This window comes from Emys orbicularis, chromosome 21 (assembly GCF_028017835.1).
Source record: "Emys orbicularis isolate rEmyOrb1 chromosome 21, rEmyOrb1.hap1, whole genome shotgun sequence".
Lineage (NCBI taxonomy): Eukaryota > Metazoa > Chordata > Testudines > Emydidae > Emys > Emys orbicularis.
This window is the reverse complement of record NC_088703.1, coordinates 6453199-6476440: the sequence shown is the minus strand read 5'-3', so window position 1 is coordinate 6476440 and position 23242 is coordinate 6453199. Positions and strand designations below refer to the sequence as shown.

Here is a 23242-nt window from a genome sequence, read left to right as displayed (position 1 = left end):
GCAAAGCTTTTGATATGGTCTCCCACAGTACTCTTGCCAGCAAGTTAAACAAGTATGGATTGGATGAATGGACTATAAGGTGGATATAAAGCTGGCTAGATCATCGGGCTCAACGGGTAGTGATCGATGGCTTGATGTCTAGTTGGCAGCCGGTATCAAGCAGAGTGCCCCAGGGGTCTGTCCTGGGGCTGGTTTTGTTCAACAGCTTCATTAATGATCTAGATGATGGGATTAATTGCACCCTCAGCAAGTTCGCAGATGACACTAAACTGGGAGGAAAGGTAGATATGCTGGAGGGAGGGATAGGGTCCAGAGTGACCTAGACAAATTGCAGGATTGGGCTAAAAGAAATCTGATAAGGTTCAACAAGGACAAGTGCAGAGTCCTGCACTTAGGACGGAAGAATCCCATGCACCACTACAGGCTGGAGACCGATCAGCTAAGCAGCAGTTCTGCAGAAAAGGACCTGGGGATTACAGTGGACAAGAAGCTGGATATCCGTCAGCAGTGTGCTCTTGTCGCCAAGAAGGCTAATGGCATATTGGTCTGCATTAGTAGGAGCATTGCCAGCAGATCGAGGAAAATTGTTATTCCCCTCTACTTGGCACTGCTGAGGCCACACCTGGAGTACTGTGTCCAGTTTTGGGCCCCACACTACGAGAAGGATGTGGACAAATTGGAGAGTCCAGTGGAAAATGATCAAGGGGCTGGGGCACATGACGTACGAGGAGAGGCTGAGGGAACTGGGCTTTTTTAGTCTGCACAAGAGAAGATTGAGGGGGGATTTGATAGCAGCCTTCAACTACCTGAAGGGGGGTTTCAAGGAGGATGGAGCTTGGCTGTTCTCAGTGGTGGCAGATGACAGAACAAGGAGCAATGGTCTCAAGTTGCAGTGGGGGAGGTCTAGGTTGGACATTAGGAAAAACTATTTCATTAGGAGGGTGGTGAAGCACTGGAATGGGTTACCTAGGGAGGTGGTGAAATCTCCATCCTTAGAGGTTTTTAAGGTCAGGCTTGACAAAGCCCTGGCTGGGATGATTTAGGTGGGGTTGGTCCAGCTTTGAGCAGGGGGTTGGACTAGATGTCCTCCTGAGATCTCTTCCAACCCTAATCTTCATTTATATTTACCTAAAGTTAAGAAATGGTTTTGAGGGATCAGCATCCAGGTTTCTGGGAGGGACTGCCTTCGATCTGTCTGCTGGGGAACTTAGCTGTCAGATCCTTGCCCAAAGAAAGCTTCCTCGGACTGTTCCAAAGCAAATTCTTTCACTAATCTTTATTAGCTAACTTCAAACAAAGCACGTAACTGCTAGTGACTCCTAGTGGGTCACCACAGTAACCCCTAGTGGGTCACCAATTCTCCTACTTTCAGCAAAACTACTCATTATCTCCTACCATCAAAACATTTCTATTCATAACAATAACTAAACTTATAATGGTGTCAAAGGTGCTCAAGATCAAGGTCGGTCGGTCAAACATTCCTGCTATTCTTACAATACATTCACTTATCCCATCCTCTCATTCTGATAGCAAACCAGCCAACATGCAGTTATTTGGCCTTGCCTCTCAGGGCCTAAGATTTTCCTCGCTCTGTCATGTTTTGTATTGAGCTGGGAGTGCCTGACCCTACAAAATTGCAAACTGCAGTACTGTCAAATTCTGTGGTAACACACAGGAATATCAAATTCCGGGGTAACACTCGAGCTCCCTGAAGTCCCATTGTTCTCTCCTGGCGGGGGGGGGGGGGGGGGGGGGGGTCATAGGGGACATTTTGAAGAGCAGAACCAGCCAGTCTAAAACCCCAGCCAGTCGGAGCAGAAGCAGCAAAATAAGAGATTTCTGGAGGTTTAAAGACCAGTTTTTGACTGGGCTTCCTCTGCCCTGTGCTGAGGGCTTGTCTGAGCCCTCAGTCCTCTTACCTCTTTCACCTCCCTCCCGATCTCTTCACCTTCCCGTCACTTGTCTTACCCTGTTCTCCACACCCCTTCCCCACCCTCACCCCATCCGTTCAATGTCCCTGTCCCTCCCCTTTAGCTGGTCACATTGTAATTCAACCCAGCAAAAAGAAAACATGGTGACATTAACACGCCAGTTGCTGCCGTCACGTTGTTCGCTCTGCTGGTACGGGCTTACCCTTCCCTCACCCTGTCTGTCTGGCTTGTCAGCTGTTCCAGCCTAGGACTGTTCAGTGTTTGTACAGCACTTAAAACAACAGGGACACAGTGTGTGTGACTGCGGCTTTTAGGGCTAAGGTTATATAGACATAATATCAGAGGGGTAGCCGTGTTAGTCTGGATCTGTAAAAGCAGCAGAGAGTCCTGTGGCACCTCATAGACTAACAGACGTATTGGAGCATGAGCTTTCATGCATCCGACGAAGTGGGTATTCACCCACGAAAGCTCCAATACGTCTGTTAGTCTATAAGGTGCCACAGGACTTTTTGCTGCTTTTATAGACATAATAGTAACTAATGAATTGCTCTCCTGCACGGGTTGCTACTTTGCTGTTACCGAGCCCTCCCAAGTTTAAACTCCAAAAACATGTATGAAAACGATCAATTTTTAAGGAGAGAATGTAAAAAATACGTCATTGCTTCCAGTCTTTTTCAGCAGCTCCATACATCATTTCAGATCGGGATCAGCTGCCTTGTCTAGGCCCAGGGATGCACTGTGCCTTCAGGAACACAGCCCTGGGGAGGGGGTACGGAGATGGACCATCCTGTGTGGCTCAGTAAAGCCCCTCTGCCTCTACATTCTAGGTTTGAAAACATTTTGGAAGGCTCCCCCAATTATGAGGTGTTATTCCCTGTACCCCTCCCTATTGCCATGATCTGGCCAGGCATCTTCCCTTTTCTTAACATCAGCTCCTACTCCCTGCCCCAGACTTTGCCCCTCTGTCTCCCGTGTCTCCGCATGTTTGACCCACCTGTGTAGTAAGCTTGCCTCCCCTACACAAATTCTGCCCAACCGTCCCTTCTGATTTGCCCCCTTTCACAGCCCCATTTTCGGCAAGGAGCAGATTCTGCTGGCAGTAAGGGCTGAGGGAGGCCAGTGGCTTCAGCAGATGTTATTGAGCAGGCTTTCCATCCGCAAACAATCCCAGATCAGTAGGAAGAAAACCTAGCAGAGGCTTTGTCAGCAGACAGAAATGGATTTATACTCCAAATGCTCACATTGCATTTGGGATCCAATCAAATAGTTGGTATGGCAACACCCATTTTTTCATGTTCTCTGTGTATATATATCTTCCTACTGTATTTTCACTGCGTGCATCCGATGAAGTAGGTTTTAGCCCACGAAAGCTTCTGCCCAAATAAATTTGTTAGTCTCTAAGGTGCCACAAGTCCTCCTCGTTCTTTTTGCTGATACAGACTAACATGGCTACCCCTCTGAAACCTCCCACTTTCATCTCCAGCCCTAAATGAATATGTTTTAAGACCAAAGAAATCAAAGTATGCTTCCCAAGCACAGAGAGCCGAGAACGCTGCACCACATGACACTTGGGGAGGTGTCCAACGTGGAGAAGATAAACCTCAAGTAGCTCAGCAAGAAGGCAACACTGCTGGGGTGACGAGGAAGATGGGAATCCCTCCGACTCACCCCAGCATCTTCGGGTGTCACAGCGGCTGAAAAAACACTTTTTTCCCCTCCTCCTGCTCTTTATTATATTTAAATATATTTACATGAGAAAAATGGTACAGAAATAACTGCTCTTCAGCAGAACCCAGTGCAATGTGAGAAGACCTGAGAACGAGCCAATCTGTCCCCGGTCAGGGAACCGGGTGACTAACAATCACTTTTCAGTGGAAAGAAGAGTATAAATGTGACGCTGCGGGTTTGTTGAGACTAGGAAAAGTGATGGAGGTTATGTCAAGTCACGAAGAAACATACCGGATTAGCCCAGTGACTATATGTGGACTATATTTTTTAGTGCAAGAATAGTTGTCTTTTACATCAGGATAGCGAACGCTCGCTAGCTAACTCCGTGGAAAATCGTAACGGGGACAAAGCCCAGGTAGATTTAACCTCAATGTAGCTAGTTGCGGTCACCCGTTTTCCCCACCTAGAGCTGATGGATATTCCTGTCGGAGGCGGACACATTTCCATGACCTAGGAGTTGATAAATAGGACCAGGGGATTCACCTTAAGGAAGGGTGAGCGGCCAAAGGGAAGAGAGGGCAATTCAGCTGAGGAAACTGAGACCACGGTGACGCAAATGCTGCAAACAGCCTTAACGTTCCCAATGTGGGAAACAGCAAAAGTGTAAAAGGGTGAAAAAAACCTTTTCTCTGCCTTAGACAGTTTGGTTGCGGTGTTTCTCTCCCTTGCAGCTTCTCTGATGATAAGGGCTGAGCTAGGATGGAAGCACTTCCCACACTCAGAGCATTCCTAGGGTCTCTCTCTTGTGTGGATCCTTTGATGTTTAATAAGGTGTGAGCTCTGACTGAAGGTTTTTCCACATTCACAGCACGCATAGGGTCTCTCCCCTGTGTGGATCCTCTGATGTGCAATAAGGTGTGAGCTCAGAGTGAAGGTTTTCCCACACTCGCAACATTCATAGGGTCTCTCCCCTGTGTGGATCCTCTGATGTTTAATAAGGTCTGAGCAGTAAATGAAGTTTTTCCCGCAGTCACAGCATCTGTAAGGTCTTTCTCCTGTATGGATCCTTTGATGGGTAACAAGGGCAGAGCTATGACTGAAGGTTTTCCCGCACTCACAGCATGCATAGGGTCTCTCCCCTGTGTGGATCCTCTGATGTGTAATAAGGGCAGAACTCTGGGTGAAGTTTTCCCCACACTCACTGCACTCATAGGGTTTCTCCCCGGTGTGGATTCTATGATGTTTAATAAGGTCTGACTGGGAACTGAAGTTTTTCTCGCAGTCACAGCATCTGTAGGGTCTCTCTCCTGTATGGATCCTCTGATGTACAACGAGGGCTGAGCGATGACTGAAGTTTTTCCCGCACTCACAGCATTCGTAGGGTCTCTCCCCTGTGTGGATTCTTTGATGTGTAAGAAGGTTTGATCTCTCCTTGAAGCTTTTTCCGCACTGATGGCATTCATAGGGGCTCTCTTCTGTGTGGAGTCTCTGATGTGTAAGAAGGTGCGCGCGCTGAGTGAAGCTTTTCCCACACTCACAGCATTCGTAGGGTCTCTCTCCGCTATGGATTCTCTCATGTCTAATAAGGTGTGAGTGGCTGTGGAAGTTTTTCCCACACTCAGAGCATGTGTTATTTCTCTCTCCCGCCGGGATGCTCTGCTGGGCTTTGGTTTCCTTGAGACCCTTCTGAGTTCCCTGATAATTAATAGATTTACCAACTTTCTCCCTTGACTGGTTTTCCTGCCCCTTCTCTGACTTGCGCTGATGCTCACAGGCTTTTCCCTGCTCATGATTCCAGGACACATTCCCTTGGGATCTGGCCGCACGTGGTGGCATTTGCTCAGCCACTTCCTGCTGAGGATTCTGCTCCTCTTTCTTGCCACCTGCTGGGACAGAAAAAGGGAGACGCCTCAGAAACAGGGATGGAAACGTGGAGAACAATCAAAAATCACAACCGGAGAGACGGGGGGAACATATTAGGGACTGAATTCCCCCAAACTCTTCCCCACAGGGTGGCGAGGAGCAGGATCAATTCTGCTTCCATATCCCACCCACACATCCCAGGGAAGAGGGGGAATGGAGGGAACTACTGCCAGGGGTCAGTCAGGAAGGGTCGGAAGCCATGAGCAATATGTAGCTAGAAGATATGATGCCCGCTGGGGACAATCCTGATTTACTCAGAGAGCTCACAAGGGCTTTGCAGGGAAGCCCAGCTGTTCCCTGCTGGCACTGACAGGTTTTCAGTTGGTTTAATGACTCCTCACTTTGGCAGGTGACTCCCAGGATTTCTCTTTCCTCAGAGCCCTGGAGCTCTAGAAGCCACGGCTCGTCCCCTCGTTCCAGATGGGTGATCACATCAGGTTTGGAAGCTGCAAACCCTGCTCAATGGGGAGAGAAATGAATTCACGTGAATTCATGGGACATTTGTCACCCAAAAAAGTTTTTATTTTAACCCCAGCCCATTTTAACAGAGTAAAATCCCAGGACACTCTGCTTATGAGGGATTTAACTATCTCCACCTCCACTGGGGGGGACACACAGCCAGATATTCAGCATCAAAGGGGCTCCTGAAACCCAGAGAAGGTAACTCCATTTCCCAGGAAGGGGAGACTCCAGCCAGAGGGGAAGTCTCCCTGGAACTACTTCTTACTGACACAGAGAGGCACAGATGCACTGCAGAAGAGGGAAAGACACGAGGCCTGACACCTGAGTGGGGGCAGTCAGAGACATCAGGTAGGGGACAGAAAGCCTATTCCGGAGCTTAACTACCCTTAGAGTCAGAAAGTTTTTCCTAATATCTAATCTACATCTCCCTTGCTGCAGATTAAGCTCATCACATCTCATCCTACCTTCAGTGAACACGGAGAAAAATTGATTACTGTCCTCTTTAGAACAGCACTTAACAGTTTTGAAGACTGTTATCGAATCCCCCCTTAGTTTTCTTTTCTCAAGAGTAACTATGCCCCATTTTTTAAACTTTTTCTCATAGGTCAAGTGTTCCAAATATTTTATCATTTTTGGTGCTGTACTCTGGACTCTCTCCAATTTGTCCACATCTTTCTGAAAGAGTGGCATTCAGAATTGGACAGGGTACTCTAGCCAAGGCCTCACCAGTGCCAAGTGGAACAGGGCAATTACTTCCCATATCTTATATACAAGATCAGAACAATATTATCCTTTTTTTGCATCTGCATCACATTGTTGACTTGTATTCCAATTTGTGATCTTCTATAACCCCCAGATCCCTTTCAGCTGTACTACTGCCTACCTAGTCATTCCCCATTTTGTAGTGATGCATGTGATTTTTCCTTTCTCAATGTAGTACTTTGCACATCTCTTTACTGAATGTTGAATTCAGACTAGCTGAATTCTAATTTGAATTCTAATCCTGTACTCCAAAGTGATTGCAACCCCTCCCAGCTTAGTGTCATCTGCAAATTTTATAAACATACTCTCTACTCCATTATCGAAGTCATCAATGAAAATATTTTATAGTACTAGACCCCAGATCAACACCTGCAGGACCACACTAGATACATTCTTCCAATTTGACAGCAAACCATTAATAACTACTCTTTAAATATAGTCTTTCAACCAGTTGTTCACTCACCTTATATAAATTGCATCTAGACCACATTTCCCTAGTTTGTATATAAGAAAGTCCCTCATGACAGTCTCAAAATCCATCCTAAATATATCACATCTACTGCTTCCCTTCATCCACTAGGCCAGTAACCTTGTCAAAGAAGGAAATTAGGTTGGTTTGCTACAATTTGTTCTTGACAAATCTATGCTGGCTATAACTTATCACATTACTATCCTCTAGGTACTTACAAGTTGATTGTTTAATAATTTGTTCCAGTATCTTTCCAGGTACCAAAGTTAGGCTGCCTACTAGTCTATAATTCTCTGAGTCCTTTTTGTTCCCTTTTAAAGAAGACAAGTACTATGTTTGCCCTTCTTTACTCTTCTGGGACCTCACCCATCCTCCAGAAGTTCTCCGCGATAATTGCTAAAGGTTCCATGATTGATTCAGCTAGTTCCTTAAGTACCCTAGTGTGAATTTCATCAGGCCCTGCCAACTTGAATCCATCAAACTTATCTAAGGGCATGTCTACACTGGAAACTTCAAAACACTGCCGTGGAAATGCTCCCACAGCAGCGCTTTGAAGTGCGAGTGTGGTCGCGCACAAGCGCTCCTGGTAATTCATCGCCATGAGGGGATTAGCTCTGAATGCTGGGAGCACAGCTCCCAGCGCTCGGAGCCTGTCTACACTAGCACTTTACACTGTCTACACTAGTGCTTTAAGCACTCAGACTTGCTGCGCTCAGGGGGGTGATTTTTCACCCCCCTGAGCCAGCAAGTTAGAGCGCTATAAAATGTAAGTGTAGACAAGCCCTAAGGCTATGTCTACGCTGGCAACTGAATGACAAAACTTTTTTCTTTCAGAGGTGTTAAAAAACACCCCCCGCCCCCCAAAAGACAAAAGTTTTGCTGACAACAAGGGCCGGTGTGAACAATACTTCCAATTCTTCTTCTTTCTTACCCGCACTCTTTGTATTTGTGTATAGACATCTAGACGTTGAGCAGGTTCCCCCACTGATTTCCCTCTTGTTGTTCCTATCACCCGATTATAATTTCCCATGTCCATGAAGGAGCATGTTTTAAGATTTCACAAGTGGGTGATGAAGGATGGCACCACGGGCTAATCAGAGGTGGGAATTGGCACCTCAGTACCAAATGAGAGTTGATTCGCAAGGAAGGGATGAGGCCATGAAGGGCTTTGACAGGGAAGATAGGAAGTAATGGTTTTACAAGGTCTTAGATGCGCCAGTTTTTATACAGTCTCTGCCCCCATTATATCTACACTGCATCAGGGAGCGAGCCGATCAGCCTGGATCCACAGACGTTCGTTAGTGATGCTAATCTTAGCACATTAAAAAAATCCGTGAAGACATTTCTTTGACACGGTGGCTCAGGCTCTCAAGCCCACCCTTGGCTTGATTGACTGAGCTCCAGCCCAATCGACAACATCTATACAGTTATGTTTAGCCCAGTGGTGCAAGTCTATGGACCCAGGCTGGGAGGCAGGTCCTCCAGAAAGTGCAAATGATTTCAGACTCCTGCAAAACACTCTCTCCGTTGGGTGCTGCAACCAGTAGGTATTTGCAGCAATGCAATACCGTCTTTTCAGAACAAGATTAGGCATTGATTAGGCAACTGGAATACAGCATTTGAAGATCCATAGGTTAGTCTGGTAAAACAAAACTGAACTCGAAGTTCATTTTGCAAGAGTCATCTGCCTGGCTTTCCCAAAGCCTCCTCGATTTCACCTTTCTCTCTGTCGCCCTCTCTTGGTCTTTTTGCCTTGGCCAGCCGCAAGCTTTTTGTCTGTTTGTAACCTAATCCTGAATTGCAGTCCCATTGTGTTCCCATGTTCTGCTACCCTTGGATCACAGTCATTACAAGTTAATATCTAGTCCTTGGGTCTTCCATTGTCTCTCCAAGGTGCTCTATTCCGATGTGGACAATTATTGATAGTGTATCCATGCCAATATACAGAAGCCCACGTTACTTCAGCAACCACTGTTCCCCTGTCCCATAAGAGGAATAAACTCATTCACAGCCAGTGGGTAAAAAGGCAAAGTGGGAGGAGAAGCTGACTCATGCATATTTTTCATTAAAAAAAAAAATACTAATTGAATCCTCACATTCTCCAGAGGGAGACAAAGATATAGCAAAGGGATCGGATAAAGAATCATAAAATCTTGGACTTGTAGGGGTAGAAAGCATCTCAAGCGGTCATCTAGTCCACCCTTCAGCCCTAAAGCCGGCAGGGCCAATTCAGGCAATTCCCCTGAATTGGGCCCCGTGCCTAACAGGGCCCCACGCCCTTGCTGCCGCCGGTACGCCGTACCGGGGCAGCCGGCTTCCCCAGGGGGCAATTTAAAGGGCCTGGGGTCCAGCTGCTACTGCTGCCCTGGTCCTTTAAATAGCCACGGGAGCCCTGCAGCTTCCCCAGGGCTCCGGCAGCTATTTAAAGGGCTGGGGCGGTAGAAGCAGGGGAGCCCCTGCCCTGCCCGCAGCCAGCCCCTGCTGCACCCCCTGCCTGCACCAGCCCTGCACCCCGCACCCCCTGCCCTGCCTCCAGCCAGACCCTACCTCCAGTCAGCCCCTGCCCTGCCCCTGCCCTGCCCCCAGCCAGCAATGTATGTAATATATAACTTTGTTATTATTTATATAGTTATGGAAAGTAAATAATACACGGAAGAAATGAAAGGGGTTTTTTTACGTTTTTTTTTTTTTTAGTCATCCCTGCCAGAGCCCCGCCGAAAATGTTCGAATTGGGCCCCGCACTTCCTAAAGCCGGCCCTGAAACCAGGAACAAGTACACCTAGACCATCCCTGAGAGGTGTTTATCTCACCTATTCTCAAAAAAACTCAAATTACAGGGATTCCACAACCTCGCTTGGTAACCCTGTGACTCCCCCTCAGATGCTGGGGAGGGGATGAGGAGGGCTCTCCTAAGGCCCCACTGGAGGAGAGATTAGAGAGGTAGGAGGAGAATCAGAAGAGGCTAACTGAAGATCAGATTTCAAGAAAAGGACCGTGGTCAGTGGTGTTAAAGGTGGCTGACAGGTCAAGGAGGATGAGGATGGAGTCCTGGCTCTGAGATTTGCCTAGCTAACAGTTATTAGAGACCTTGGCAAAAGCAGTCTCAGTGGAGTGCCCCAAATCTCTCTCCCTGAAACCTTCCCTTCCCAGCCTCACCAGACCCTCCATGCTCCCTAGAGCAACCACTCCCCAACCCCTTCCCTCCCCCATGCTTCTACTCCCAGCATTCCCCACTCCCATGTAAAATGGATCTTCTACCCAACCCTCCTCTAAAACAGCACCACTGCTGGGCCCTCCACCCCCTTTCCCCCATTCCCACCCTCCCAGTTCACACCGTTCCCAGGAGTGCCTCCCCCTGACTCCCTCCATCTGCCTCCTTCCACTGTACCCAACCATCCCTGATTCCCATCTCGTCCCAATGTGCCACAAAACCCTTCCCCTTCATGCTGTCCACTCTCAGCCCCCCCGCCTTGTGGCACCTCAGCACCATCAACCCCCCACACACACACACCATCTTCTCTTCTCCCACTGGTCCCTGCTCTCTGCTTTCACTTGACTCAAGGACTCCTCTGTAAGAACCTCACACTGTCTCCTGTCTACAGCGGGAAGCACCTGACTGTAACACCTGCCATGCATTTGCAAGTTTTTACAGCAGAGTTAAGGTTAAGGCTCAGCACTACTTTCTGTTTAAAGGTCAGCTTGTCTAATCTTTCTAAAATTTACATTCTTACTCATATTGTCATGAAAGACACTGCTCGTCCTCGGGGTGCAGGGCAGGGTTAGTGGTCCAAAGATGGGGTTATTTGATCAAGAAGTACCTGAGATACAGCCCCCATAAAAGCAGCTTTTTTACAAAAATCACTTTGCTCTTATAAACACTTCCTTGCAGACCTTGCACTCAAACCGCCGGGCTTTGGAGCTGTGCTCCGGTTCTGCTCCAGCTCCAGGCAAAAACCCGCAGCTCCACTGCTCCGCGCTCCAGCTCCGGGCTCCGCTCCAAAGCCCTAGTTCTAATGGTCCCCTGACTAATCTCAGTCACTTGGCATTTATCTCAGCTAGTCCATGGCCCCATCGGCTCTCATACTAACTGGTAGGCTCAGGAGGACGTGATGTGGCCCATGGAACCTGAACTCCACCAATGCATTTGAATCTGAGCTCCATCACCGACAGCTTTCAGGGAAATGTGTGTGGTGGATTTTTCTGACATTCTGCGGGAACTTCTCTTAGAAATGTTGCTCTTAACCCAGAAATCTTGGTGTCAGGACATTATTCTTAAGGGGCTCTAAAATCCACACGGAGACTTTGGCCTGGTGACCACATCAAAGTTTTGCCTGCAAATCACTATCCCATCCCTATCCAACACGGTTTTGCTGGCAAAAACTCGAGTGACAGTCATCAGTGGCAAAAAAGTCCATCAAAAACTCAAGGAAATTAAATATCCATAAACTAGATAAATGCAGAGTTCAGGTTGCCCAGTGCTGCCCCATGCCCTTCCAGCATGTGGATGGTAGCTAAATGTAAAACCTCTGAAAACCAGGAACTGAAGAACTCAACCCCACGCCACCCCTGCAATGCAACCTTAACTCTGCCCCTGCCCCCTAACCCTGGAGCTTAGGTCAGTAAGGGTGATGCATAAGTTAACAAACTACCAAGTGACAGATTTTCCATCTCCTGAAGTCTTCATGCCCTTCTGGAAGATGTTTTAATCAAACACAAGGTATTAAGCTCAATACAACAGTAACTGGATAAAATTCCACGGCCTGTATAATACAGGAGATTAGACTAGATGACCTAATTGTCCCTCCTGGCCTTAAAATGTATTAATTTATAATCGATATGAGGAAGGACTAAGAGAACATGCCATTGTGTGTGTTGTGTTCTACATATTTGAATACCAGCACTTCTCTGCGTGTACTCCAGCTGTGTGCATTGTGTCAGCTGTATGTCCATGGAATGGTGGCGAGATTAGCTGGCGCTGCTTGGCAAAGCTGTGACTGTGATATAAAGACAGGTGCACGTGAACCTTGATGGAACAGGTGTGCCTCATTTAAATGCTGAATACTGTAGGTTGTGTCAGTAAAGGTGCACAAGGGTGTGTCCTTGCCATGGAGTTTGTCAGCACTCTGGTGACATACATGCTAGAAGTCTCCAGGGCCTAGTGAGAGGTAAGTGAAGGCAGTGACTTAGCAGAAATCCTCAGGGCGAGGGTAAAGGGGTGGTAACATTTTAGAAGTCTGACCCGGTCTGTGTGGAGTAGGCTCAGTATTTGAGTTCAGCTTCTGTTCGCTACAACAGACCTAAACCCAAGTTTTGCCTTAGCAAAGAGACGGCGTTAGATTTTGTGCTATGCTGCTCCTGTGCTCTGTTCCCAAAGTATTCTGTAGCAGGAGAGGGTAGAGCGCTTGCACATGTCATTGGCCTGTCGAGGTGTTGCTGAACCAGGGCAGAGTTAAGGTTGTATTGTTGGTGTTGTGAACTTTAAATCTTAAATTCCCCTTCTAAGAACCGAGAGGACAGGAATCCTTACCCAGTGAGGTCACATTCTCATAGTTCTCCTGCATAACGTCTCTGTAGAGGGCTCTCTGAGCGGGGTCCAGCAGAGCCCACTCTTCCTTGGTGACATACACGGCCACCTCCTCGAAGGTCACTGACGCCTGAAAGAGCAAGAGCCCCCTACTCAGTACCTGCTGCCTAGTGACAACCCCACTGGTCACGGGAGAGGAGGGACAACCAGATGGCAGCTCAGGGAAGTAGACAAAGAACAGAGTGCCACACCGACCCCGCCCTGCGCAGCCAGGAGGCATCAGGGTGAGGGGAGACAGAGAGAGCCCCTCTCCTGTACAGCAGACACAGGCAACAGGAGTCTTCACATTCATCACACAAATCCTAGCCTGAGGCTGATACAGGAGATGGGGATCCAGGAACAGCCCCCGGTAGGAATCCCAACACCCTCCCCATTGCCAGCAGTTGGATGGGAGGGGATGGGGCATCTCCCCAAATCATCGCTGGTGGGTGTTTCCTTCATATTTCATACAAGACTCTGGCTAGTAGGTTCAGGCTCCAGCACCTGGAGACTGGTCACTTTTCCCAGCCCAGTCCAGGGGGTTTGTTTCCTTTTCCATAAATTAAGGACTTTCCACCCACAAACCCCATGGGTCTGTTCCTAGAATCTAGGGCCCAAGTAAACAAATCCCAGGACCTTTGTCATACCCTGTCCCCCTCCCCTTCTCCCCCCTGGATATTTCCTCCACCTCCCACCTCCAGAGCAACCACCCAGAAGCCCCCACCTCCTATATATTTACTGCCCCTCTCCTTCTAGCAGGAACCCACCAGCCACTCCTCAATAATCCCTACCTGAACTGCCTCCGCTGCAGCCATTTCCCTTCCCTATCCCACAGAAGAATGGGCTGATCCGAAGCAAAACACGGATGTCACACTGCAGCCGGTCAAGGAAAGAAGGGCAATTGGAGAGATTTCAGAACAGGTCTTAGTAATTTCACATTACAATTCCCTGCAGCCTCTTTCCCTGCAGACTGACGTTCTAGATGCTGTCATGCAAGTAAGAGAAATATTCAAAACATAATTAACTACCCAGACATCCGCTGGAAAAGTTCTCCAACCAAACGGTGTCCAATATGTTCTTGGAATGTCTGTTTCGGAAGATGGAAGTAGTAATCGGGGGGCAGCCATTTTACACTTCATTCTTACTAAAAGGGGGGAATTGGTTATGAAACAGAAGGTGGAAAGCGATCTGGGTGAAAGTGATCATGAAATGATAGATTTCATGACTCTGAAGAAAGGAAGAAAGGAAGAAAGGAGAGCAGTAAAATAAGGACAATGGAACTGGAATAAATAGACTTCCATGTTGCAGTAGTAATCCTGCTCAGTAAGAGAGGAAGCGCAGGTTCAGACATTTGGTGTATGTTCTTGGCTGAGGAGCCAATGGGGCGAAACTACCATCTGTGGGATTATGACTGAATGCCTCTAAGTCAGAATCCCCCCTAAACGTAATGATACGGCAGTGCCGTGGAGCGTCGGTTGGCTCCGGCTAGCCACCCCTCTCCCTTCTGGGGGGCAGGGCTCGGTGAGGAGAGCCATTCGTGTCGGGACCGGACTGCGGACAGAAGGGAGCTGCCTCTCACTCGTTGCGCACCGCATGTTCGTGGGGAACCTTGTGCTAAATCATTCGTAGACTACCTGATTCTGGGTCAGAGCAGCTACCTCGCTGCGATCCATTGAAAGTCAGCCTTTGACACAAGAAATCTAAGGCAGGGGAGGGCAAACTACAGCCCGCAAGATTGCCAGCCCCATGGTGCAGCGGGGCTAGGCAAGCTCCTTGCCTGCCCTGGCCCCATGCCGCTCCTGGAAGCGGCCAGCACCACGTCCCCGCAGCCCCTGGGGCGGGCGGGTGGGGAGGTGCAGAGGGCTCCGTGCACTGCCCTTGCCTGCAGGCACCACCCCCGCAGCTCCCATTGGCTGGGAACAGGGAACCACGGCCAATGGGAGCTTCGGGGGTGGTACCCACAGGCAAGGGCAGTGCGTGGTGGAGCCGCCTGCCCCACCCCACCCCCAGGAGCCACTGCCGGACATGCTGGCCACTTCCGAGAGTGGTGCAGGGCCAGGGCAGGCAGGGAGCCTGCCTTAGCCCCGCTGCGCGCTGCTGCCACCCCGTTGCCGCTTGAAGTAAGCGGCGCCGGGCCAGAGCCTGCATCCCAAATCCCTCCCGCACTCCACACCCCCTGCCCTGAGCCCCCAACCCCCTGCCCTGAGCCCCTTCCTGCACACCGCACCCCCTCCCATACCCCGCACTCCCTCACGCATATATTAGGAGCAAGAGAAAGGTGAAGGAATGTGTAGGCCCTCTGCTTAGCAGGGAAGGAGAGCTAGCAACAGATGACATCAGGCAGACTACGGTGTTTAATGCCACTCTGTTTCAATAGTCACACACAAAAAAGTTGAATTGTGACCAGACACTTAAAACAGTAATTACGAACAATGAGGGGAAAGGAGCAGAAACTCACAATACGGAAAGAACAGATTAAAGACTATTTAGCTAAATTAGATGTGTTAAAGTCATCAGGGCCTGATGAAAATTCGTCCTAGGGTAGCTGTGGAATTAGCTGAAGCGCTTTCGGAAACATTAGCAGTAATCTTTGAGAACTTCTGGAGCATGGTGAGGTCCCAGAAGAGTAAATATAGTACCTATCGTTTAAAAGGGGAACAAAGACCACCTGCAGCATGAAAGACCAGTCAAGTGTTACTTCAATACCTGGAAAGATACTGGAACAAATTATTAAAACATTAATTTGTAAGCACCTAGAGGATAGTAAGATGAGAAGTAATAACCAACATGAGAGGGGGAAAGTTGGTCATTTAACCCTCTGCAGCAACCTCTGCAGAATGGAAAATGACTCAAAGCAACTATTCCCTCCAGCACAGGGGAAGTGGCTGCAGCTAAAAAACAGGGGAAATATCCCCAAACCTGAGAGGATTCCTACATGAAAAAGGCAAAATCTGAGAGCTGATACCAATGTTCAGTAATTAAAGAGAAAAGTGTGGAAATCTGAAGAATTTTTAGATCAATTGTTACAAACTAGAGCAGTGGTTTTAAAATTGTGGGTCACGACCCAGTACTGGATCACAGAATGTAAGGCACTGGGTTGTGGCGGTTCTGGTCAGCACCGCCGACCGGGCCGTTAAAAGTCCCGTTGGCTGTGCTGCCCGGCTAAGGCAGGCTAGTTCCTACCAGGTCCAGCTCCTAGGTGGGTGGGCCAGGGGGCTCTGCGCGCTGCCCCCGCCCCGAGCACTGGCTCCGCACTCCCATTGGCCGATTCCCAGCCAATGGGAGCTGCGGGGGGCTGTGCCTGCGGGCAAGAGCTGTGTGGAGCTGCTTGCGTGCCTCCGCCTAGGAGCCGGACTAGCTGTTGGCCACTTCCAGGGCGCAGTGCAGTCCGCGGTGCCAGGACAGGCAGGAAGCCTGCCTTAACACCCCTGCTGCACCGCTGACCAGGAGCTGCCAGAGGTAAGCCCGCGCCTCAATCCCCTGCCCCAGCCCCCTTCCTGCACCCCAAACCCCTCATCCCCAGCCCCACCCCAGAGCCCTGACTCCCTCCCACACCCCAACCCCCTGCCCTGAGCCCCCCCAAACCTGGAGCCCCCTCCTGCATCCCAAACCCCTCATTCCCAGCCCTACCCTACAGCCCTCACCCCTGCACCCAACCCTCTGTCCCAGCCCTGAGCCTCTCCCACACCCCAAACCCCTCATCCCCAGCTCCGTTGGGTCATGCCCATCAACAATTTTCTTCAACTGGGTCACCAGAAAAAAAGTTTGAAAACCACTGATCTAGACCAATGGTTTTCAAACTTTTTGTATTGGTGACTCCTTTCACACAGCAAGCCTCTGAATGTGACACCCCCCCTTATAAATTAAAAATGGGGGGGGGAATAAATGTAATTTAGTAGAGATTGGGGCTGTCAGCCCCATGGAGCTGACAGCTTGCGACCCCCATGTAACTACCTTGCGACCCCCAGTTTGAGAACCCCCTGATCTAGACCATCCCTGACAGGTGTTTGTCTAACCTGCTCTTAAGAATTGCCAATGATGGAGATTCCACAACCTCCCTAGGCAATTTATTCCGGTGCTTAACCACCCTGACAGTTAGGAAGTTTTTCCTAATGTCCAACCTAAATCACCCTTGTCCTATCAGAGGATAATTTTTCTCCCTCCTCCTTGTAACAACTTTCTATATACTTGAAAACTGTTATCATGTCCCCTCTCAGTCATCTCTTCTCCAGCTGAAACAAACCCAATTTTTTCAATCTTCCCTCATAGGTCATGTTTTCTAGACTTTTAATCATTTTTGTTGCTCTTCTCTGGACTTTCTCCAATTTGTCCACATCTTTCCTGAAGTGTGGGTGCCCAGAACAGGACACAATACTCCAGCTGAGGCCTAATCAGCTCACAGTAGAGCAGAAGAATTACTTCTTGTGTCTGAAAATAGCTAAAGTCGTAAAATCTGGGTGAATTTCAGATTATTATTTGATAAATAGAGATAAAAGAGCCAACGTGCAAGGATTCCTATCAATAGTCAAGAATTTGAGAAATGGGCAAAATCTGAGCAGATTTTATGTTAATATTTTCTAATTAGGGGAAAATCTCAGGACACATTAAATTAGGAATAGAGAAGCAGAGAGAAAACTGGGCCAGATGTAAGGCTATATCATATCAATCTTTGAGAACTGGAGAGGAAAGAGGGCAAAAACTAAATATTGGATAACGTCTGAGAAAAACAGCAAGAGCGGATATTAAATAAGTGAGAAACGTGGGGAAATCTGCAAGGACTGTATATGAAAGTTCAATTAATAAATTGAAAGTAAGAGGTCCCCACCACCACCAGTCTACATGGGCAGCAGGGAGCCGTTTGGGGAGCTATGTTAAGAGGGCAAGTGTGGGGATATGGAGCGGGAAAACTCCCCAGCAGTGGGGGCAGGGGTGCGCAGGTAACTGGGGGCCAGGGCAGTTGTGGGGGGCAGCAGCCAGGAGTGGGTAACCTGGGGCTGGGCAGTCTCCATTTGCAGCCGTTTCTCCTTCCTGGGCCGTCCCATGCCTTGTTGCTGGCAGAGAACTGGCTCTGCAAGCTGCCCCCACTAATCCCCGTCCCATCTGGGGAATGACTCAGTTTCCCCCCTAACAAAGGACAATTTGCAGCAGGTCAAACGGGTGGGAAAATATCCCACATCGGAGGAGATTTTTAAATGGACATGGGAGACTATAAGAGAAAATGGGGGTAAAATCTGGAGGCGGAGCCTAGAGACAGGGTCAGTAACTGGAGAGATGGGCAGACCCCTGCCTGGATGTTACCCCCGCCGGTGACAAGCCGGGAGAATTGTATCCCTGTTGGGGAGACACGTGGCCAAATCAAAGGGGGGTTCATTAGCCCCCCCTCCCCCTATCACCAGCCCGGCCGCCCCGGAGGTTCCTGGCTACAGAGATGGTCCAACCCCCCCATCTCCAGCATGTCCCGCCTGACCCCCCCAAGGGGAACCCCCCGGGCCCGCGCCCCCAGAGCCTGACCGAGCCGGGGCAGCGGCCCCATCAGCCCCGGCGCGTTCCCGGGGGCTGCGAGACCTGCAGCGCCGCTGCCCGGCCCGCCCCGCGCCGTCCCCTGCGGCTCCGGGCCTGGGCCGGGTCCAGCCGGAGAAAGTCCCGCCGGGCGCAGGCCCAGCTGGGGAAGGAGCCGCTGCTCCGCCCCGCTCCCAGCGCCGCCCCCGGAGCTGCTGCCCAGTGTCTCTGATCCTTGTTTTTCCTGCTTCCTCCTCCTGCCAGTAGTTCCCCTTCCCCCCCCCGGTCCTACCTGGGCTGCAGCTGCCGCCCTCCCTGCTCCTGCCGCCCGCGTCCCAGAGCCCTGCACGGACGGGCCCGCTCTCCTGTTAGCACTTGCAGGGGCCGATCCGGCTACGGGAGAGTGCACGCCCCTGGGGACAGGAAAGTGAGCAAGTCTCCGGGGTGCGGTGCGGTGCGGTGTTACAGAGGGGAACAGGAGAGAGAGACTGAAGGGGGAGAAGGAGAAATACCTGGGGAAAGCAGCACCCGGCTCTTTTCTACTGCATCACTCCTGAGCTCTGGGTAAACCCCCCCCCGTGTCCAGGGTCTCCCAGCTCCCCCCGCCTCCCAAGGGAATGCACATAAGTGTCTTCTTCCTGCCAGGCACGAAGGAGGCGGAGGTATCACCCGTCTGTCACTTGAGGAAGACAGCAAGCCTTAGAATCATAGGGTTGGAAGGGACCTCAGGAGGTATCTAGTCCAGCCCCCTGCTCAAAGCAGGACCAATCCCCAGACAGACTTTTGCCCCAAATGGCCCCCTCAAGGATTGAACTCACAACCCAGGCCAATGCTCAAACCACTGAGCTATCCCTCCGTGGGAATGTGTGTCTGTATCTCACAGGCTGCAGTGTCCCCGTGCCTGCTCCAGGAGGTGTTTGGGCTCTACTCCTGCTTGAAGGGCACCGAACCGGACAGCAAAAGGCTTGGGTCCTTAGAATAATCGTGCAATGAAGAAAAGGGAGATGGACTAAAAGGGGGAAATAAAAATAAAAGGAGACTGTTAATATACTTTGGTAAGGAGAAGATTGAGATTGAGCCAGACAAGGCTGCAAAGTGACGACTATAATAAAATAAAAACACCTCGGTGTGTTGAGATCCCATCGAAATTGGTACACGACTCAAAGTTGAGTGTAACCATTACACACTGACCCTGTTATTGGCGTCTCCTCAGCACGCCTAGGATGCTCTGGACTAAGTTGGGATAACCACTTCCAGAGCAGACTTTGACCGAGTTCAGGGTCTCCATTGTGCCACATGCTGCAGAAACCACCATCAAAACAAAGGCCACAATTTTCACTCGCGCTGTAAAACACTAACTGAGACTAGGGCCTTCTTTGTGCCAGCCACTATACAGACCCTAACCAACACTGGGTACCCCATTGTGCCAGGAACAGATGGATCTGCTGTTTACACTACCTGCCATCTCTCAGAGCAAAATCTTGCTTCTTTCCCCCACTGGGAGTGGAACAAGCATCATCTGGGTGAAAACCAGAAATCCTGACATCTAGATAGGGCTGCTGTTGTCCCTGCCTAATGCCATGTCTACACTACAGTGTAAAGTTGACTTAAGATCATGTGTCATTTTAATAAGCTCAGTGGAGCACACCCACACAACTCTCCTTGTGCCGGCTGAGTGCGTCCACAGTCAGAGCGACAAAGAGAGCGTTGCATCGTGGGTAGCTATCCCACAGTGCAACTCGTCACCTTCTGTCACCGTTTGCTGCTGGAAGCTCTGTAATGGATCACGGTGCATCATGGGGACGTACTGGCCATCCCGCTAGGGTGACCAGACAGCAAGTGTGAAAAATCGGGACAGGGGGTGGGGGGTAATAGGAGCTTATATAAGAGAAAGACCCCAAAATCGGGACTGTCCCTATAAAATCGGGACATCTGGTCACCCTACGGCCCACGATGCAGTTCTTTCCATCCCATCATTCCATGGGCTTCCTACTTTGTTTCGTGCCATTTTTCAACAGCCCTTGCAAACTGTGCACCCGCCCTCTCTGCCTGGCAGCACAGATGAGCTGCTGATTATTCTGGTAGCGAGCATTATGAACACAATGCAGCTGGTCCTGCAGTATTTCTTGAGCTGTTAAACAGAGAGGGAATCGGTGATGCCTGTCTTGCTGTTTGCCATGGAAACAAATAATTGAAGATTGCTGCTGGCATTCCCGGAACAGCTTGCCAGGGTGGGCCGTCGGTACTGGGCTCAGGAAACAAGCACTGAGTGGTGGGATCACAGCATGATGCACGTATGGGACGATGAGCAGTAGCTGCAGAACTTTCAGATGTGCAAAGCCAACTTCCTGGAACTGTGTGTGGAGTCTTCCCCCTCACTGCAGAACAAGGACACCGGAGCGAGAGCTGCCTTCACGGTGGAAAAATGAGTGGCGATCGCTGTGTAGAAGCCGGCAACAGTATGTCAACCCAGGGCTGCCCAGAGGATTCAGGGGGCCTGGGGTCTTCGGCGGTGGGGGTCCTTCCACTCTGGGTCTTCGGGGCACTTCGGCGGTGGGTCCCGGAGCGAGTGAAGGACCCGCCACCGAACTGCTGCCGAAGACCCGGAGCGGAAGAAGCCCTCGCCACCGAAGACCCGGAGCGGAAGAAGCCCTCGCCACCGAAGACCCGGAGCGGAAGAAGCTCCAGGTCTTTGGCAGCGGGTCCTTCATTCGCTCCGGGTATGTTCGGCGGCACTGAAGGACCTGCCGCCGAAGACCTGCCGAAAACTCTCGTGGGGGCCCCTGAAAACTCTCATGGGGGCCCCTGCGGGGCCCAGGGCAAATTGCCCCACTTGCCCTCAACCAAAAGGTTACTTCTGCATGGTCTTGCAGGTGCTGGTGGAGCACCGGGGCCATTTCACTGACAGAAACCGGGCGTGGTCAGGGAAGGTGCTTGACGCACGCATCTTTCAGAACACTGGACAGTAGAGAAAGCCGCACTCTGGGACTTTCTTTCCAGACCAGAAGATTCCAGTGGGGGATGTGGAAATGCCCACAGTGATCCTGGGAGACCTCGCCTTCCCCTTGCTCCGGAAGCCTTACATCGGGAACCTAGACAGCAGCAAAGAGCACTTCAACATCAGGCGCCGAATGACCGTTGACGGTGCCTTGGGCAGATTAAACCATCACTGGGGCTGTCTTTTTGGCCAGTTAGGCCTCAATGAGGAAAACAGTCTAATGGTCATTGGGGCCTGCTGTACTCTGCATAATATTTGTGAATGGAAGTGGGGAGGTGTCCCCAGGGGGGGACCGCTGCGGCCGATTGGCTGGCTGCTGATTTTGGGCAGCCAGAAGGGCAATTAGAGGGCTCAGCAGGAGGTTATTCGAATCAGAGAGGCTTTGAAGGAGCATTTTGACAACGATTCCCAGTAACGTGTCTGTCTGTGCTGCATTCGGCCAGGCAATGTTTACTTGCTTCCTGAGCGCTAATTGCAAGGAGCAAATATTCGAACCTATAGCCCCTGTGTTTCAGTGTTAGCACTGAGCGATGGATGGATGTCACAAATAAAGACTCATTTTATTTCAAAGACTCAAGTTTAATAACAGGATAAAACACAAACTTTTGATCAAATAGGGGACATGAAAATGAGGAACAGTCTTGTGATTCGGGCTCTCACAGTTAGGTGCAACTCCACCTTTCATTGGACAACCAGGCCCTAGGCGTGGAGTGCATGGGGTTCTGTGAGGGACTGGGAACAGGCAAGAAATGCCATGGGGCAAGTGTGGGGAGGGCATGGACTGGAGTTCTCTAGTGGCTGAAGCGGGAGTCAGGCATGGATGTGCTCTGATTGCAGGCTAATGAGTATCAGAGGGGTAGCCGTGTTAGTCTGGATCTGTAAATTACGACAAGGGTCCTGTGGCACCTTATAGACTAACAGACGTATTGGAGCATAAGCTTTTGTGGGTGAATACATCTGACGAATTCACCACCTATCGGATGGAGGCGCTCTGCCGGTGTGGAGGAGGGGGTCTTCAAGGGCACACCTGCATAAGCCAACGAAACAATGACAAGAGCCAATATTGTGAATGTGCTCACAGCTGTGAATCACAAAAGTTACACACACCTCTTTCTCACTGTCCCTTGGCTAGCGCACAGGTCAGCGCGAGTGCCAATTATGGTGAGTTCGCGGGGAAGGAGGCGTGGGCAAGGGGCAGTGCCGCCCAGAGGATTCAGGGGGCCTGGGGCAAAGCGGGGGAGTGGACATACTCACCGGGCGGCGCTCCGAGTCTGCGGTGGCGGGTCCTTCACTCGCTCCGCGTCTTCGGCAGCGCTGAAGGACCCGCCGCCAAAATGCTGCCGAAGACCCGGACCGCCGCCGTGTAAGTAAAAATTAAAAAGGCACCTCTAGCCAGGAAAGGTATTCTCGGCCAGGGCTCGCGGGGGCCCTGTGGGGCCTGGGGCAAATTGCCCCACTTCTCCCCCCCCCCCCCCGGGCGGCCCTGGCAAGGGGAATGCGCAAAAAGGGATAAAGCAGGCCAAAAAGTTTGCCTACCTCTGAGGGCCACACTGGGGTTCCAAAACTGTATGGAGGGCCGGGTAGGGAAGGCTATGCCTCCCCAAACAGCCTGGCCCCTGCCCCCCATCTGTCCCCTCCTACTTCCCGCCCCCTGACTACCCCCTCAGAACCCCGACCCATCCAACTGCTCCCTGTCCCCTGACTGCCCCAACTCCTATCCACACCCCCACCCCCTGACAGGCCCCCTGGGACTCCCACACCTATCCAACTATCCCCTGCTCCCTGTCCCGACGCCCCCCAGGACCCTCTGCCCCTTATCCAACCCCCCCGCTTCTTTACCATGCCACTCAGAGCACCAGGACTGGCAGCCACGCCACCCAGCCGGAGCCTGCCACGTCACCGCGCTGCCCGGCAGGAGCTTGCAGCCCCGCTGCCCAGAGCGCTGGCAGCACAGCGAGCTGAGGCTG

General features: G+C 50.7%; 2 protein-coding genes across 2 annotated transcripts in view; one reads left to right on the top strand and one right to left on the bottom strand.

Moving 5' to 3' along the window:
* The window catches only part of LOC135893305 (zinc finger protein 883-like), a 222162-nt gene that overhangs the window by 12695 nt on the left and 186225 nt on the right, over nucleotides 1-23242 (top strand). The gene's annotated exons all lie outside the window — the stretch shown is intronic.
* LOC135893270 (zinc finger protein 34-like) lies at nucleotides 4389-13593 on the bottom strand. Its single transcript, XM_065421071.1, has 4 exons — nucleotides 13570-13593; nucleotides 12743-12869; nucleotides 5864-5977; nucleotides 4389-5482 (listed from the first exon to the last, which is right to left on the bottom strand). Exons 1-4 carry the CDS (start codon nucleotides 13591-13593, stop codon nucleotides 4389-4391), a joined length of 1359 nt encoding a protein of 452 aa, XP_065277143.1.

Coding starts and splice junctions, on each gene's coding strand:
- LOC135893270 (XM_065421071.1), bottom strand. CDS start 13,593: ATGGCTGCAGCGGAGGCAGTTCAG. Junction 12,870..13,569: donor CTGCAGCGGAGGCAGTTCAG/GTAGGGATTATT, acceptor TTGCTCTTTCAG/GCGTCAGTGACCTTCGAGGA. Junction 5,483..5,863: donor CCTGGGAGTCACCTGCCAAA/GTGAGGAGTCAT, acceptor CTGTCCCAGCAG/GTGGCAAGAAAGAGGAGCAG.